The sequence below is a fragment of the Pseudorasbora parva genome, chromosome 17 (assembly GCF_024679245.1).
Source record: "Pseudorasbora parva isolate DD20220531a chromosome 17, ASM2467924v1, whole genome shotgun sequence".
Classification (NCBI taxonomy): Eukaryota; Metazoa; Chordata; class Actinopteri; order Cypriniformes; family Gobionidae; genus Pseudorasbora; species Pseudorasbora parva.
This window is the reverse complement of record NC_090188.1, coordinates 34,202,747-34,219,342: the sequence shown is the minus strand read 5'-3', so window position 1 is coordinate 34,219,342 and position 16,596 is coordinate 34,202,747. Positions and strand designations below refer to the sequence as shown.

General features: G+C 37.7%; 1 protein-coding gene across 4 annotated transcripts in view; it reads right to left on the bottom strand.

Annotated features, from left to right (window-relative positions):
* Positions 1-16,596, bottom strand: part of thada (THADA armadillo repeat containing) — a 139,709-nt gene that overhangs the window by 42,399 nt on the left and 80,714 nt on the right. For all 4 annotated transcript variants that reach the window (XM_067421398.1, XM_067421396.1, XM_067421397.1 and 1 more), the window contains one exon: positions 8,510-8,678. In XM_067421398.1, coding sequence (XP_067277499.1) covers positions 8,510-8,678 — 169 coding nt within the window. The remainder of the gene's footprint in view (positions 1-8,509; positions 8,679-16,596) is intronic.

The window sequence follows — 16,596 nt, the reverse complement described above, 5'->3', positions numbered from 1 at the left end:
ATCCTTGCATATAACAGTCTATAGAAAAAATAAATAAATTTAAGGAGAGTAGATGGCTCTATGCATGCCCGGTTAAAGAGTGTACAGAAAGCTGAAATAGCCTCTTTACTGGGATACAGCCGCAATGTGGAAGCCACTCATTATGTCCCGGGAGGGAGAGGCACAGGGCAAAACAAGTTTGACCATTAAATACCAGGCCTGGTCTTCAAGCTGCGGACACCCCCCGACACTAGTGGCACACACCCTGTATCCCACACATCTAGCCCAGGCCTGCTTGTGCCGTCGGGTGGGAAGGCCCATGACGGCCGGCCTCTTCTTCGCCCTCGGAGGAAAGTGTGTATATTTATAGTGATAAACTACACAACTTGTGACTGACCACAAACCGATGGCAGCGGCTAAGGGCAAAAATAAACACCCCACAGAGGTCCATAATTCAGCGTACAGAGAGCCGTGCACACATTTAGAAATGAAACATGCAAAAACAAACACCAGCACACGGCCTGAATGCGGTGCTAGATGCTGACCTTTGACACACTAAGGCCGTTGGGTCGACTGTCAAATAAGACAGCAAGGAAATGTTTTAAAAGCCAATCTGTCTGCGGATGATTTTATGAGAAGATTTGGAAAGTCTGGATGCAATCTTAATCTAATTAAGCTTATTTGTCTCATCAGTTTGACTTTTTTTATAGGCTTTTCCTTAAAGAAGAAACAAAGCTTTTGTGAGTGGCTGTTTCAAGGCTGATTGAAGCGATCACTAAATCCAGACCTTTGGCAGCAATGCACAACAGAAGAGGAACACGAGCGCACGCACACAATGGCAACATGTACTAAACCAGGTGGGATGAGACATTTCCGTGTGACAAAAAATGTGCTTATTAATACTTAAAACAAAAATCATGCAAGATTAATACTCTCAATGCAAATCAGGATATACCCAAAATGTTTAATATACAGTTTTGCAGAGTGGTATTTTAGACCAATGAGGTATCACTGTGGGTGGAGGTATCAGCAAAAAATATCTGAGGAAAGGTAATATATGAATTAATGCTTAAACTGATGCAGTCTGAGAAATATTTCAGGTTTGTTTGGTGTGCCAGAAATGTAAAAAAAAAAAAAAAAAATCACCTTTACACAAATACCTCTGTCTGGTGTCTTTATATTAATGCAATATTTATTTGATAATAACATTATTAGTTCACATCTTTAAATCAAATTTTTTATTTTTTTAAGTATATTTTCTCTGTCATCAATGATGAAAGGGAAAAATGTAATAAATAATCAGCATGTTCTCTCTTTTTCAAAACAAAATCAAATCAGACTGGGACTGCTTTAAAATATATATATAAATAAAGAATGGACTGCGCCTAGATAAAACAACAACAACAAAAGACAATGGTTAGAGGGCTGAATCAGTAAACACTACCTCGAGAGCGTGTGCGCGCGCGCCCATGGAGGACCCACATTGAGTGCAGTGTGGCTGCTGATCTGATTTAATGTTTTCAAAACACACAGTGGATTAATTTCCCTGTGGAACCTGCATGTTACCTAGGACTTTTTGAAAAAAAAGTTGTTGCTGATGCGTCAGGTTAAGTTAGTGCTGCTCAATCTGTTTCCCTCGTTAGCCGGCTTCTAAGGGGAACCAGTGAGTTATGTCAACAGCGATTTTTAAGTGAACTCTGCAGGGTTCAAGCGTTTTACTCAGCAGAGCTGGTTTTGTAATCAGAATGGCACTGAAACACTGTGCTGACACACTTCTTCATTTCATCCTGGTATCTACACTGTAATGCAAATCAAGGATTGTGGGCGTGTTGTGTTAAGGAAGGTGTACATACACTGAAGCTATTTTTATGTAGGCTTACATCCGCTTCAACAAAAAACAAAAAGTATTTAATTCAGGGCTGAGAGAACAACATCTGAAACCTGTTTTCCTTCCACCCAGAGGCTTTTTTTAATTTATTTTCGTATTTCACTTTCTCTAGCCATAATATATCGGTTTTCTATTTAAACATAAGCACACTGTTACAATTGCTTATGGTCAGTAATGTCCAAAGGAAAGTTAAAGTGATGAATCGTTTGTACTACAGAGATTGTTTACACCTAAAATTGTGATTAAACTTTATGGTGGGTGATATCTAAAACCAGATTATCATTTAAAACTTGGGGAAAATGTATTCTGACTCAAATTAGAACAATCTACATACAAACAAGTTATGACCAGTCTTATGATGGGTTCAGCTAAACAAATCTCACAATACAGATGATCTGATCCCTAACCACAACATTAAGATGGCATATTTATTTTTTTAGCTCAAGTGTCACAGAATGACCGGTCAATTGTGCGGTGCGAATTTTGAGGTTGCACAGAATACATTTTGTGTTTCGAGCCTTGATAATGTGTTGTTACTTATTTTTTGGTTATTTAAAAGACGATCGATGGGTTGGCGACCACTGGTGTAGACTTGCATATGGTTTGTCTGAAAGCATGTTAAAAACACCACATTCAAACAATTTTAAAAAAAACTTGATTTTCACCACTGGAGGTCTGTAAGCTTTCGGATGCAGCCATAGTGGATGACAACTGATGCCGTGCCTGTGGCGCTTCACAATGTCCCGACAGGTTTTTTCTGGTCCTCCACGATGGATTCTGTCACATCTGACACACTGAATTTGACCAATAGAAGCACAGAAGCTCTTCCGTACACAGATTTCAAAAATGGCGAAAAGAGACAATGGTATTGCTGCTGCTAGGTGGAATTATGCAATGGAGGAAATGTTTGGAGCTATTTGCAACAATAAACCTGTCTTAATGTTTCCTCAAGGGGCTACTACAAAAGATAAATGATGACAAACGATAGCGGGGGTGCTTCAGAAACCTGGTGAGTACTTGAAATAGCATTAAGCTAATATTTAATTTGTTTGTTTATGCTTCTGTTTACAGAAGACAGTCACTAGTTCTGCTTTCACGTACGTCATTAAAGATGGAAAGTGGTTATTTGTCGAGAAGCAACATTCAACATCAAGCAACATCTGATATGTTTTCTTAGCAAATAAAAGCAATGCCCTTGCAAACAACCTACATTAATAACATGGTGGTACGTTTTGCAAGTCCTATTCACATTATTCACAAGCTATAGAACACAAGGTCTAGAATATTATATATATATATAATTTTAGTCCACTCTCACAGCACATAAAAGATTCACTTGAGTTTAAAGGGGTAGTTCTCCCAAAAATAAGTTTAGTGTTTTGGGTTTTGAACGACACAAGAAAGTAAATAATTACAACATTTTTGGGTGAACTATGCCTTTAAGGATTTTATAACGAACACAGAAAAAACTAAACAAAGCCATGCATAGGCAGTGCCATCTTTATCCATCTCTTAGCTGATGCTGCAGTACACACGTACGCCACTCCTGCATGCAGTTCAGGTATTCACATCAGATAGCACAATGAGCACAATGAGTTCTCCAATGAAAACGGTACATTATCACTAGCTGATCTGAACATACTTCACACTATAAACCACTCCCCAGTCCCCCATCACACACACAGACAAGATGTTCAGCGTCTGTTATCTGTCCCTAATCTTGTTGTACGCACAAACATCCAGAATTTCCATATTCAAAGAGTCAGAAGAGAGTCACTGTGACACAGTGAATTGAAATAAACAAATACTAAACAGACCTGTCACTATATATTTGCTGTCTCTTTTATAGTGCATGTAATTATATTTTTATTTATTTTTGATATATGCTTGCTTATTGGTCTTTTATGGTGCAAACAGGATCAAAACAGAATGGAACTGTGCATACAAATAAATAATGAAGTAACTTTGCAACTACATGTCAACTAACTCTCATAGTATTAGCAGACTGTCACTGTAGTAGACTGTTAGGTTAGGGCTAGTTGTTAGGGTTCAGGTTACTAGAATAAGTTGATATAAAAAAAAGTTACTTATAGTCAGTAGAATGCCTGTTGGGAGACCAAGTGTGAGCAGATATTAAATAAACAGTCTTCTAACTATTTAAGGAGTGTTAGTAGTTGCAAAGTTACTTTATAGAATGTGTAAAGTTACTAGAATGTGTAAAATGGATTATCGAAACAAAGGTTAACCAACACATTTTATAAATAGAATAGTGTACATATAAAAATATCACCACAGTTCAAAAGTTTGGGGGTCAGTGCGATGTTTTGGAAAAGCATCCATTATAAATGCTCAATGTTAACGTTGGTCCGCTATGTGTGTTTGTTTTTTTTAAAGGGAAAAAGAAAGAACATTTTACTTGCCTAGAGACAAGTAGCATGATTAAAACATCAATAACAAAACAACCAAGGAAGCACTGAAACTTCTAAGTGAAACACAAAAATTCTTGGGTGAGAATGATTCTGATCTTATTAAACTAATTTCACCCACAAAATGCCTAAATACAGACAGCACATCACATGCCCCAGGGACAGTAACATACTGGACTACTGCTACACTGTTTTAAAGGATCACTATGTCCCATGAGTTGCAATGAGATTTTTTGGTTCATCTCTCAGCAGAAACTTAAATCTGCTAAGACTGTAGTAAGAACTGTAAAGAGATGAACCAAACAGAGCAGGATTTACAAGCCTGTTTCACTGCACTGATTAGAGTCTTTTTGAGGCCACAGCCAATGACCTCTCAAAGAGCTCACTGACACAATGACATCCTACATCAGCTTCTGTGAGGACATGTATGCTCCCACCAGGAAATGGTAATGCATAACGTATAACAACAAAAAGCCATGGTTCTCTGCAAAACTCAAACAGCTTCACCAGGCCAAAGCAGATGTCTACAGGATTGGGGACAAACCTTGTGCAAACAGGCTAATAAACACTAAATAAGGAGATGATAGAAGCTACTCTGAAAAGCTGAAAAACACGTTTTCAGCTAACGACCTTGCATCAGTGTGAAAGGGACTGAGAGTCATCACCAGCTAAAAGACACCATACCTTAGCACCATGGAGAATCAACGACTGTCCGATGATCTGAATGTGTTTTACTCCAGGTTTAAAAAGCCAGGTCTCACACCCCACACCCACTCTGACCGTCTCTCCACATGACCATCAACACCCCCTCCCCCCTACTGCTTACGATCTGTGAGGAGGATGTATGCCGGGTCTTCAGGAAACAAAAGATAAGACAAGCCAAAGACCTCAAAGCCTGTGCTGTCCAGCTGTCATCCATCTTTGCACTGATCTTCAACAGATCACTGGAGCTGTGTAAAGTCCCCAAGGCCTTTCAAATCTTCCCCGTACCAAAGAAACTAAAACCCATCACAGGACTAAATGACTACAGACATAGTCATGCTTTGACGTCTGCTCTGTGATCATGAAGTCATTTGAGAGACTGGTGTTGGCCAACCTGAAGGACAGACCCTTGCTGGACCCCCTGCAGTTTGCTTATCGTGGAAGAGGTCTGTGGATCATGCAGTCAGCATGGGACTGCACTACAGCAACATCTGGACAAACCAGAGACTTATGCAAGGATCCTGTTTGTGGACTTTAGGTCTGCTTTCAACACCATCAACGTGGATACCCTCCTGAGTAAACTGACTCTCTGAACTCATATCCATCTATCAGTGGCTCATCAACATCCTGACAGACAGGCAGCAGCTAGTCAGGCTGGGAAAACTCATATCTAGAACACACACCATCAGCACTGGCTCTCCTCAGGGGTGTGTGCTCTCCCCACTGCCCTTCTCTTCTCCCTCTATAGAAATGACTACACCTCTAAAGACCCCTCTGTCAAGCTCCTGAAGTTTGCAAACAAACACCAGAGTCATCGGCCTCATCCAAGACGGGGATGAGTCTGCTTACAGACAAGAGGTTGTGTCAGCCAGCAAAAAAGAAGACAGCGACTGACTAACAGTGGGACAGCTGAAAGGATAAGTGGTGTGCATCTGCACAACCTTCAGGACTTGCACTTCTCCAGAGTGAAGAAACAGGCCGGTAACATCATCAGATGCAGACATTGTATATCTTTGTGCACTAGAACATCTATGTATAAAATAGTTTTTTTTTTTAAACAAATAACAGCAACTACTCCCTGTTTCTATAATTCTATAATACCAAAATGGCCACCGACTAGTCAACTAATGGCTTAAATTAACTAAGAAAATCTTTACTCAGGGGCAGCCATAAATCCCCCTGCAATCTATAATTTTATCCCTTAAAATTGACAAAATTACATATTTAAACGTTTTCTTTCCTCTGTGAAAATAAATGCTCTGTGCCTTAAAATAGCTTGAATGTAACACCCTTGCTTCATTTAGTATATGCAGATTCATGAATATGCAAGTGGAAATACTGGTTTATTTCAGCCATATAATTTTATTCAGCCAGAATAAGTGGAAGAGTGAACTAAAGGGTCATCTACAAATCGATGTATCATAATGATAAATGCGTTTAATGTCTCTCTCTTTACAACTGACACATAACGTAAATTAATATGATAAGCCTGTTGCTAATGTTACACAAACTGTCACCATCTCAGTCTGCCTTCTAAAAATGTGTAATTATTTCTAATGGTTAATATTTGAAACGACCTACATGCATATTTAAGATAGGTTGGAGGTTATCCTTACTTTAATGTTATCTTAACATATTAAGATAACACTTTAATGTTATCTTAACATCTTAACTTAAATGTTATCTTAACATTCGTTTCGGGAATATGAAAACTTCTTAAATGTTATTTTAAGAACAATCAAGAATGTTTCGTGAATCTGGCCCCTGGTGTGTAATAGTCAGGTTTAATAGTAAGACAAATCTTTGTCAAGTAGGAATTATATAATGTGGTGTTTGAATTGATATTGAAGTCTTTTAATGAATAATCATGCAGCTCTATAGGGTAACATTTTTTGACATAGAGAAAAAGTGCAATTTCAAAATGCGTTTTTGAGACTCTTTGGTTTACTGCAGCTTTAAAGGGGGGTTGAAACACTCAGTTTCAGTCAATCTCATACCTATAGTGGTCAGCTAAACAAATGTATTTAAACACAAGCCATACATCGCATGCTTCATTGATAAATTAACTATACGATTGTGTTTACTGATGTTTACTCAGGCGATGATATCCAACTACACACAGATATTTGAAGCAGTTTTACTCACCACCTGCTTCCAAAGTACGATTGTGAACCTTTATCGTCACCGCTCCATCAAAATCACACTTCTTTGGTGACATTATTGCTTTGGTGAAGTCCTGAGACAGCAGTAAGTGCAGTGTTTATGTGCGCCGTGCGTTTGCTCTCTCACTGACTCACTCTAGTCCGGTCGCTCGCTCGCACGGGAAAAGAGCCCGTACTGCCCATACAAGGACATTCAGACCCGTTGATGTCAAGCGGACCCATACTCGAAAAAAAAAACTCTCCGAAGCTTGTGAGAAAAAGGAAGGAGTATTTTTGACACAGAAATACGGCATCAAACGTCTAACTTATTTTTTTGAAATATTTTCAATGTTTAGGATGGGAATCTAAGTATTTAACAGTGTAAAAAGCTCAGTATGCATGAAACAGCATTTCACCATTTCACCCCCCCTTAGAGAGAAAACACTCCGCAATGGTGACTTATGAATTTGCTCATGGCTTGTCTTAAACATATTAAAAACACCATATAGTCAAATAAACAACATTAAAAACTTGTTTTGTTTTTCACCACAGGGGGTCTTTATATATTTACAACATATGATATAGTTTTACACCCAGACAAAATCCCTCCTTCGGACCTCAATGTTTCCTCTCCATAGTCTAATTCCCTCCACATTTGCAGGAGATTTGGGCAGATATATGACTGCCATGACAGGAGAGAACACCAAATCCAGCTCTTCCTTTACCTGAGCACATCTTCATCCCAGCATTTATCTACAGATATGTCCATCTAACTTTCCACACACATATGCTTGCAGACAATTCCAGTTTCATACCTAGAAACCAGCTTTAGTGTCAAAACTACATCTCACACTCTCAATCTACTATTATCTCTTAACTTCAAGGTTTTATGTAGATTCTGTTCCATCAATTAAATACTTTTGGGGTTCGATTATCCATGTCTATCGATTCTATCAAATAATATCTATTGTGTCATAGACGTGGCATAGAGATTAGCGAAAATACTTACTGCTGTTGCACCCATGTGGGTTAAGCAAGTTTGAGTAGAGTCTGTAACATTCTTTAATGCTGTTTCAATTGCTTGCCCCCATGTATTCCTGGGTGTACCAACAATACAAATGTTGTATTATGCAATGCAGTAAACACAACAATGTTTTAATAGTTTCAAAGGGGAATAATTCAGGGATCAGCATCTTTCAGAAAATAGCATATTGGGTCATTTAAAACTAATTCATAACAAATCAATCACAATGGATTTAAAAAAAAATCCCCCCAAATACATATAAATTGATAATCTTATAGATGTTGCGTATGTAATGTAACAACTTCATGGATTCCTGTACAGCGCATGTGATTAGAGAGGACTAACACACCTGAAGCAATGTTCCATGGATGTGGTTTTGTTGGATTCCTGGTCCAGGTTCTTCAGGCAGCTCCTCCAGTAGAGTTTCGATAGTCGAGGGAACTTGGGTCACCAGAACAAAAGGAACCAGGGCTCTTGCTGCCATTTCACGTGTGCGGTACACTGCTGAGCGACCACACCTACAAACAAAACACAGTACAAGGGACAACAGGTTCACAATTATATTCCAGCTGCTTCACAACATTTTCAACATGAAGTATTTTAGAAATTAAACTCTCTAATTTTGTATCTTCGTGAGAGTCACCATCCTTAATTAGCAACTGTGCATATTCATTATTTCAACTTCATGAGGTGCATCCTGGGATGGTTTTAAAAAACATTGTAAAAGTTCACATTTACTATAAACAGTAAAAAACAGAAATGTTGTGAAATATTACAATTTAATAAGTCTATTTTCATACACTCACCTAAAGGATTATTAGGAACACCATTTCAATTTCTCATTGATGCAATTATCTAATCAACCAATCACATGGCAGTTGCTTCAATGCATTAAGGCGTGAAAGAGAGATTATTTAAGCAATTTTGAGTGTGGCATGGTTGTTGGTGCCAGACGGGCCGGTTTGAGTATTTCACAATCTGCTCAGTTACTGGGATTTTCACGCACAACCATTTCTAGGGTTTACAAAGAATGGTGTGAAAAGGGAAAATACATCAAGTATGCGGCAGAAAATGCCTTGTTGATGCTAGAGGTCAAAGAAGAATGGGCCGACTGATTCAAGCTGATAGAAAAGCTACTTAGACTGAAATAACAATTTGTTACAACCGAGGTATGCAGCAAAGCATTTGTGAAGCCACAACACACACAACCTTGAGGCAGACGGGCTACAACAGCAGAAGTCCCCACCGGGTACCACTCATCTCCACTACAAATAGGAAAAAGAGGCTAACATTTGCACAAGCTAACTACAATTGGACAATTGAAGACTGAAACGTGAAATATGAGTCTTGATTTCTGTTGAGACATTCAGATAGAAGAATCAGAATTTGCCGGAAACATTGTTTCTGACCATGACCACCCCTTTATGACCACCATGTACCCATCCTCTGATGGCTACTTCCAGCAGGATAATGCACCATGTCACAAAGCTCGAATAATTTCAAATTGGTTTCTTGAACATGACAATGAGTTCACTGTACTAAAATGGCCCTCACAGTCACCAGATCTCAAACCAATAGAGCATCTTTGGGATGGGGTGGAAAAGGAGCTTTGTGCCCTGGATTGTTCATCCCACAATTCTCCATCAACTGTAAAGATGCCATCCTATCAATATGGACTAACATTTCTAAAGAATGCTTTCAGCACCTTGTTGAATGAATGCCACATAGAATTAACGCGACTCGAAGGCGTATTAGTATAAAACAGTATTAGTATGGTGTTCCTTATAATTACTATAACTTTAGGCGAGTGGATATTTTATAACAAAGCTACAAATTTAGCATCATTACTTAAGTCTTCAGTGTCACATGGTCCTTCTATTCTATTCTATTCTATTCTATTCTATTCTATTCTATTCTATTCTATTCTATTCTATTGATGGCGATTAATTGCATCCAAAAAAAAAATTGTGTTTACTAATATGTGTGCGTACTGTTTATAATTATTGTGTATATACAAATACACACACATGCATGTATATGTATATGTATGTATACTATACACATACATGTGCTGCTTAATATTTCTATGGCAATCATGAAACATGATTTTACCAGCATTCTTTGAGAAAAAGTTCAAAAGCACAGCATTTATTTAAAATAGACACGCTGTAACAATGTAAAACTCGTTATGGTCACTTTTGATTAATTTAATGCGACCTAGCTGAATTATTTTTTTTTTTTAACAACTAAATTGATCCATAGGCAAAATGTATAACTGCCTGCTAAACTAACATCAAACATTTCAACATGGGCCTTTTGAAGTCATAAGAAACACAAATTCATTCAAGTGTGTTTGAACTTTAAATGATATATCTGTATGAATTTTTTTTTAAATAATTGTAGATTCCTCAAAGTTGTACAGAACTCTTTTGGACTGGTAGTGGAATGGGGGATCGGGGGCTTGGTGAATTCATTTTGAGAGCAGCCCCTTGATGACTGAGATGACTGTTTTACAAGCACTAAATCTAAAAAGGCACTCCAAAGTTCTGGAAACTCCCCCAAGAAGCTCAAGAGACAGAATAGAAAATATCCATCCATCAAAAAAGAGGGGGGCAGGAAAAAGAGTAAAAAAAAAATGATGTAGCGATCATGTCTGTAGATGAATGGATGTTCAACAGATGAACAGATAGAAACAACAAATAAACTATAGCTAGACTTGCAGAGCTATGATTGGGATCTACTGACAGCAGATAGAAGCGAGCATGAAGGTATGAGTTTGTGTTAACATTTGCCTTCTCTCCCAGACCTAACCGCAGTTAGAGAACAGAGCTCACTGACATTACTGACCTCAAACCATAAATGACATATGGATTCTGAAAGGGACCCGTTAATCTGTACAATAACAACTTCTGGACAGGCTAATGAAAACCATGTCATAACAAATTAAAAATTAAGTTACATAACTACTGTTCACTAAGAAAAAGACACGGTAAAACACTTGACTCTGGAATATTGTACACTTATGTAACCTGCTTATATACATGGGTGTCACATTGACAACATTCATATTGTCAGGGCTGGAATAGCCGTGAGGAATATCTACAGCCATAGTGACAATGGGCTCATCCCAATACCCACACTTGCTGTCTTTGCATTTAACCAATTGTCTAGTTGCATTACGCATTTCCTACATTTCCCAGTGTTTAATGCCCATTCAAACTGAGGTGCCATGTGTCCACTCAGATTTTTGTGCCAATTCGATTTAAAAGCAACTACCAAAAGACACGAATTTTTTGATAAAAGATTTGATAATTAACCCTTTGAAGCATGATCACACTGGTTTGATTTAAACTTTGAGTGCGTCACTTTAAGTAACTATAAATGTTACTCCAATCTTTGAATATAGTAGGTACAAAATGATTAGTGCCCAAAAGTTGTCACCTTTCTGTGAATTTCTTAGTTTTAAAGCTAAAATAGTCACACAGCCCAGACGATTCCTGCAAAACCATAGAGTTTTCACGTTCAACTGGTTGGGCAAAAAATTATATTTAGCCTTCTGTTAAAATTACTTTCACAGATTGTTTGACCGAACTAGCGTACGCTAGGTAATGGAGGGCATTAGGTTTGCAGGACTTCAAAGAACAGCCTCTAATTCAAAAATTCCTTGTAGATAAGGTGAGAAGCTCTGAGATAAGATGCCTTGTGGAGTATGCTTTAATTTGTCATATATTGTATATAATGTATGTGTATATTATACATACATGTATATTATACATACATATACATGTATGTGTGTGTATTTATATATACACAATAATTATACACAGTACACACACATAATGTAAACAAAGTCAGATATTAACGGGGTCTGGGGCAAAAATGCTAGCGCAATGAATAAAAATGCCCCATCAGCTTTTTGCTCAAAATGTTGCTTTTCTTTATATAAAAAAATAAAATAATACCCACATTCAAGTGCTGATGGAAAAAAATACATGAAGTTAAAATAAAAAGTTTTTTTGTTGTTGTGTTTAAAAGCTCCGTTATTCATAAAACAAAATATTATGGGGGCCATTAAATGAACTAATCCATGTTGAATGAATAACCCACTAAAAAAGATACTTTGTCCCTATGAATAAGCTGTTGTGAAATATCATTTGAGTGATTCCATGACTCAATCGTTAAGGCAATGATTTGCTGCCATAAACTGGTGGTTTTAGTTCAAAAAGTAGGTTTCAAATTCAAAAAGTATAATTTTTTTTTTGCATCAAAAAAAATAAATACACAGGGAGGTTTTAATTGGTTTGTGTCTTAAGACATCAATGAGCACGAGCAGCAGGGTTTTTTATGCATGTTGTCTAAGCATGTTTTTTTTTTTTTTTTATCTCTCATAGAGTTGTTACCCATTCACATGCATTATGACTAGCAGACCGCAACGGTTGAAGTTAAACCATCTTCATTTGTGTTCTACTGAAGAAACAAACACACCTACATCCTCCTGACCTACACCATCACCTACACATACAGCAGATAAACATCACATTTTCATGTTTGGGTGAACTATCCCTTTAAGACATGGGCGAGCAAGTTTTGTGTAGAAGAACTTGACTGTCCTGTCCTGAGTCCTGACCTCAACCGGATAGATAACCTTTGGGATGAATTAGAGCAGAGACTGCGACCCAGGCCTTCTTGTCCAACGAGAAGACGAGCGCCTGACCTCACAAATGCACTTCTAAAATAATTGGTCAAAAATTCCCATAAACACACTCCTAAACCTTGTGGAGAGCCTTCCCAGAAGAGTTGAAGCTGTTATAGCTGCAAAGGGTGGGCCAACTCCATATTAAAGCCAACAGATTAAGAATGGGATGTCAATAAAGTTAGTGTGCATGTAAAGGCAGGTGTGGCAAAACTTGTGGCAATATAGTGAAAGTATTGGATCTCTTGCTAAAATGTTGGTGAGTAGGGGGAGTAGGTCATTCATCACGTTACATTTAGGCCATGACCTTGCACAAACAGCCACAAATGGGCATGACCCATGTGCACAACCAACCAACTAGTGCACTTAACAGGTTACATACACATGGTACATGATAATGTAGGAAGAGATGATAGGGCATGACTAACTGTCTGATGATCAGCTCTATCAGCTCCACTGGTACATGTGCTGTACACTACACTTTCTAATGCTATTTCACACATACTCCATTTGCAGTGCATATTATTAAAATAAACATGCATTGACGTGAAAATCTAGTAAGTTCACTACAGATGCATATAATTTAAAGTCTACTCTGTTTCAAAGTAAACATAGCTTTTTGCCTCAAGTAAAGCAAGGAAAATGCCCCATTACCTGGCATTTAGGTAAACAAGGAGACATAATGGATAACACTAGTCCTTTCTTGGAGGTGGAAAAAAATACGTTTTTTTTTTTAAACGTAAGACAAGACAAGAGTGAGCTGTTTTTGTTTATTGTATGTTTTAATTTAAAATGTTTTTGATTTTAACATATAGCCTGTTTTTGGTTTGCCAATTGCAAGAGCAAAAAAATACAATAAAGCTAAAGTACTATAAATATAATGTAAATAAATATAATTTAAACATTGGTAAAATGTAGTGTGTTTAAAGTGTCATCTATGAAAGAGTAAACAAAGAGAATTGCAAGGCTGACAAGCCATGTTCAGTAACAACTTTTGGATTTGAAATAAAAATGTTGTATAAAACCACAGATCATGTGCACTGCAAACGCGGCATATTTGCAAGCACTACAGCACGTGATGCACCAGTATCCCATACGGACTGCAGATGGAGTATGTGTGAAACAGGCGTAAACGGGACAGAAAGAAAGCGGGAGACACCAGCAACACACAGCCAGACATGTGAACTTTCACCTGCTGGGTTTAAATGGCACCAACATACAAACATCCACATTAACCCCCATGACATACATTTTGCCTTCAGCAGTCACAGCATGACAGCAGTCCACAGACACAGCTCGTCACATGACTCAAGCACAGAGACCCATTTATGGCTACAAATATACAAAACAAAAAAAACTAACCTGTTGTGTTCACCTTTTCTTTTATGCATTAAAGTGATAGTTCACCCAAAGCATATGTGGGGTAATGCAGCGCTGTTTTATCATATTAGATACATTTAAGGGTGTTCAAATTATGTTATAACGTTACTCTGTGCGTTTGCTTGGCATCTGCTATGAGACACTTCTTGAAATTAGAATGTCATAATAAAAAATGCTGGATGGTTTGTTGCAATTAATTTTGAAACATTTTATGATGGAGGAAATACTGTATTACTGTAAAATAATTAGTTTTCGGTCTATAAATGTCTCCAAACAGTTGTTCCCTTGTTTAATTAAAGCATCTTTGGCATTTCTATGGTTTTTACAAAATAAAACGGAAATAGAGGGTAACCCGAGTATGATTGATAGGCGATGCACGGTCTGTGTCCTGGTTAAAATTGCTTATTTCTTTGGATTTAAACATTCTTGGAAACATTTGGGATAATGTAAGATCACAAGTCAACAAAATAACATATATTTATAATATACATTTTAATCCAAAAATCTTATATATTGTATCTTTAAATAATTTTCTTAATTTTCCATTCCATGATGGGCAGCCCAGAGAGAAAATACAAGAGTTTAACTGCCAGCTATGGTTTATTTTATTGTGTTACCATTTCCAAAGTACCAGTAATACCCAGAAACAAAATATCGTAGGCATAATTAGGGACTTTTAGTTATAAACAAGTACACCAGGCCTCTTATTTTGAGTCTTTGATTTACTACTTACAGCTTCTTATGAGCCAGATAAAAATATATACGTTACAGCTAGGGGTGGGAAAAAAAAGCACAAAAAAAAAAGCACAAAAAAAAAAACAAAAGAAAAAAAAACAATGCATCACGAATCTTTCTGTAACAATCCTGGATTGATTCTAAGCATTTCAGAATCGATTATAAATGTAGTTTTTAAAGGCAGACGCGTAATGACGCTGCGTATGCTTTAGAAACACCCTTATTCTGCTTGCTTCCATTTTCTGACACACAATACTTTAAAATAAACTTTCATAAAGTTCAGAAGGGTTAAAGCAAATTACAAGGGCATTTCAAATGCCCATGTGAGCTTTGTGAAGAGTATTGTGTGCATATGTGCCTGTGTTTTTTAGTGTGAATGCAGCTTATTAGAACGCCGCTTCCACTGTCTATGATGTCATCAGTAATAATCAAACAACAGGAAAGCTGAGAAAGAGAAAAATCACTCACTGCTCTTGAATAGAATTATTCTATTATATATATATATATATATATATATATATATATATGTGTGTGTGTGTGTGTATATATATATATGTAATTCGCATATTGTGTTCATTATTAAGTTCATTATTTTCTATATTGTAATGATAAAAATTCAACTTTCATATATTTTAGATTCATTGCACACCAACTGAAAAATCTCAAAATCTCAAAAAATTTGCATATCATGAAAAGGTTCTCTAAACAAGCTATTAACCTAATCATCTGAATCAACTAATTAACTCTAAACACCTGCAAAAGATTCCTGCAAAAGCTTTTCAAAACTCCCAGCCTGGTTCATTACTCAAAACTGCAATCATGGCTAAGACTGCCGACCTGACTGTCCAGAAGGCCATCATTGACACCCTCAAGTGAGAGGGTAAGACACAGAAAGAAATTTCTAAACAAATTTTCCCAGAGTGCTGTATCAAGGCACCTCAGTGGGAAGTCTGTGGGAAGGAAAAAGTGTGGCAAAAAACGCTGCACAACGAGAAGAGGTGACCGGACCCTGAGGAAGATTATGGAAAAAGACCTTGGGGGACCTGCGGAAGCAGTGGACTGGGTCTGGAGTAGAAGCACGGGCATGTGCAGGAAATGGGCTACAGGTGCCGCATTCCCCAGGTCAAGCCACTTTTGGGCTACAGAGAAGCAGCACTGGACTGTTGCTCAGGGGTCCATAGTACTTTTTTCGGATGAAATCAAATTTTGCATGTCATTCAGAAATCAAGGTGCCAGAGTCTGGAGGAAGACTGGGGAGAAGGAAATGCTAAAATGCCTGAAGTCCAGTGTCAAGTACCCACAGTCAGTGATGGTCTGGGGTGCCATGTCAACTGCTAGTGTTGGTCCACTGTGTTTTATCAAGGGCAGGGTCAATGCAGCTAGGTATCAGGAGATTTTGGAGCATTTCATGCTTCCATCTGCTGAAAAGCTTTATGAAGATGAAGATTTTGGTTTTTCAGCACGACCTGGCACCTGCTCACAGTGCCAAAACCACTGGTAAATGGTTTACTGACCATGGTATTACTGTGCTCAATTGGCCTGCCAACTCTCCTGACCTGAACCCCATAGAGAATCTGTGGGGTATTGTGAAGAGAAAGTTGAGAGACGCAAGACCCAACACTCTGGAT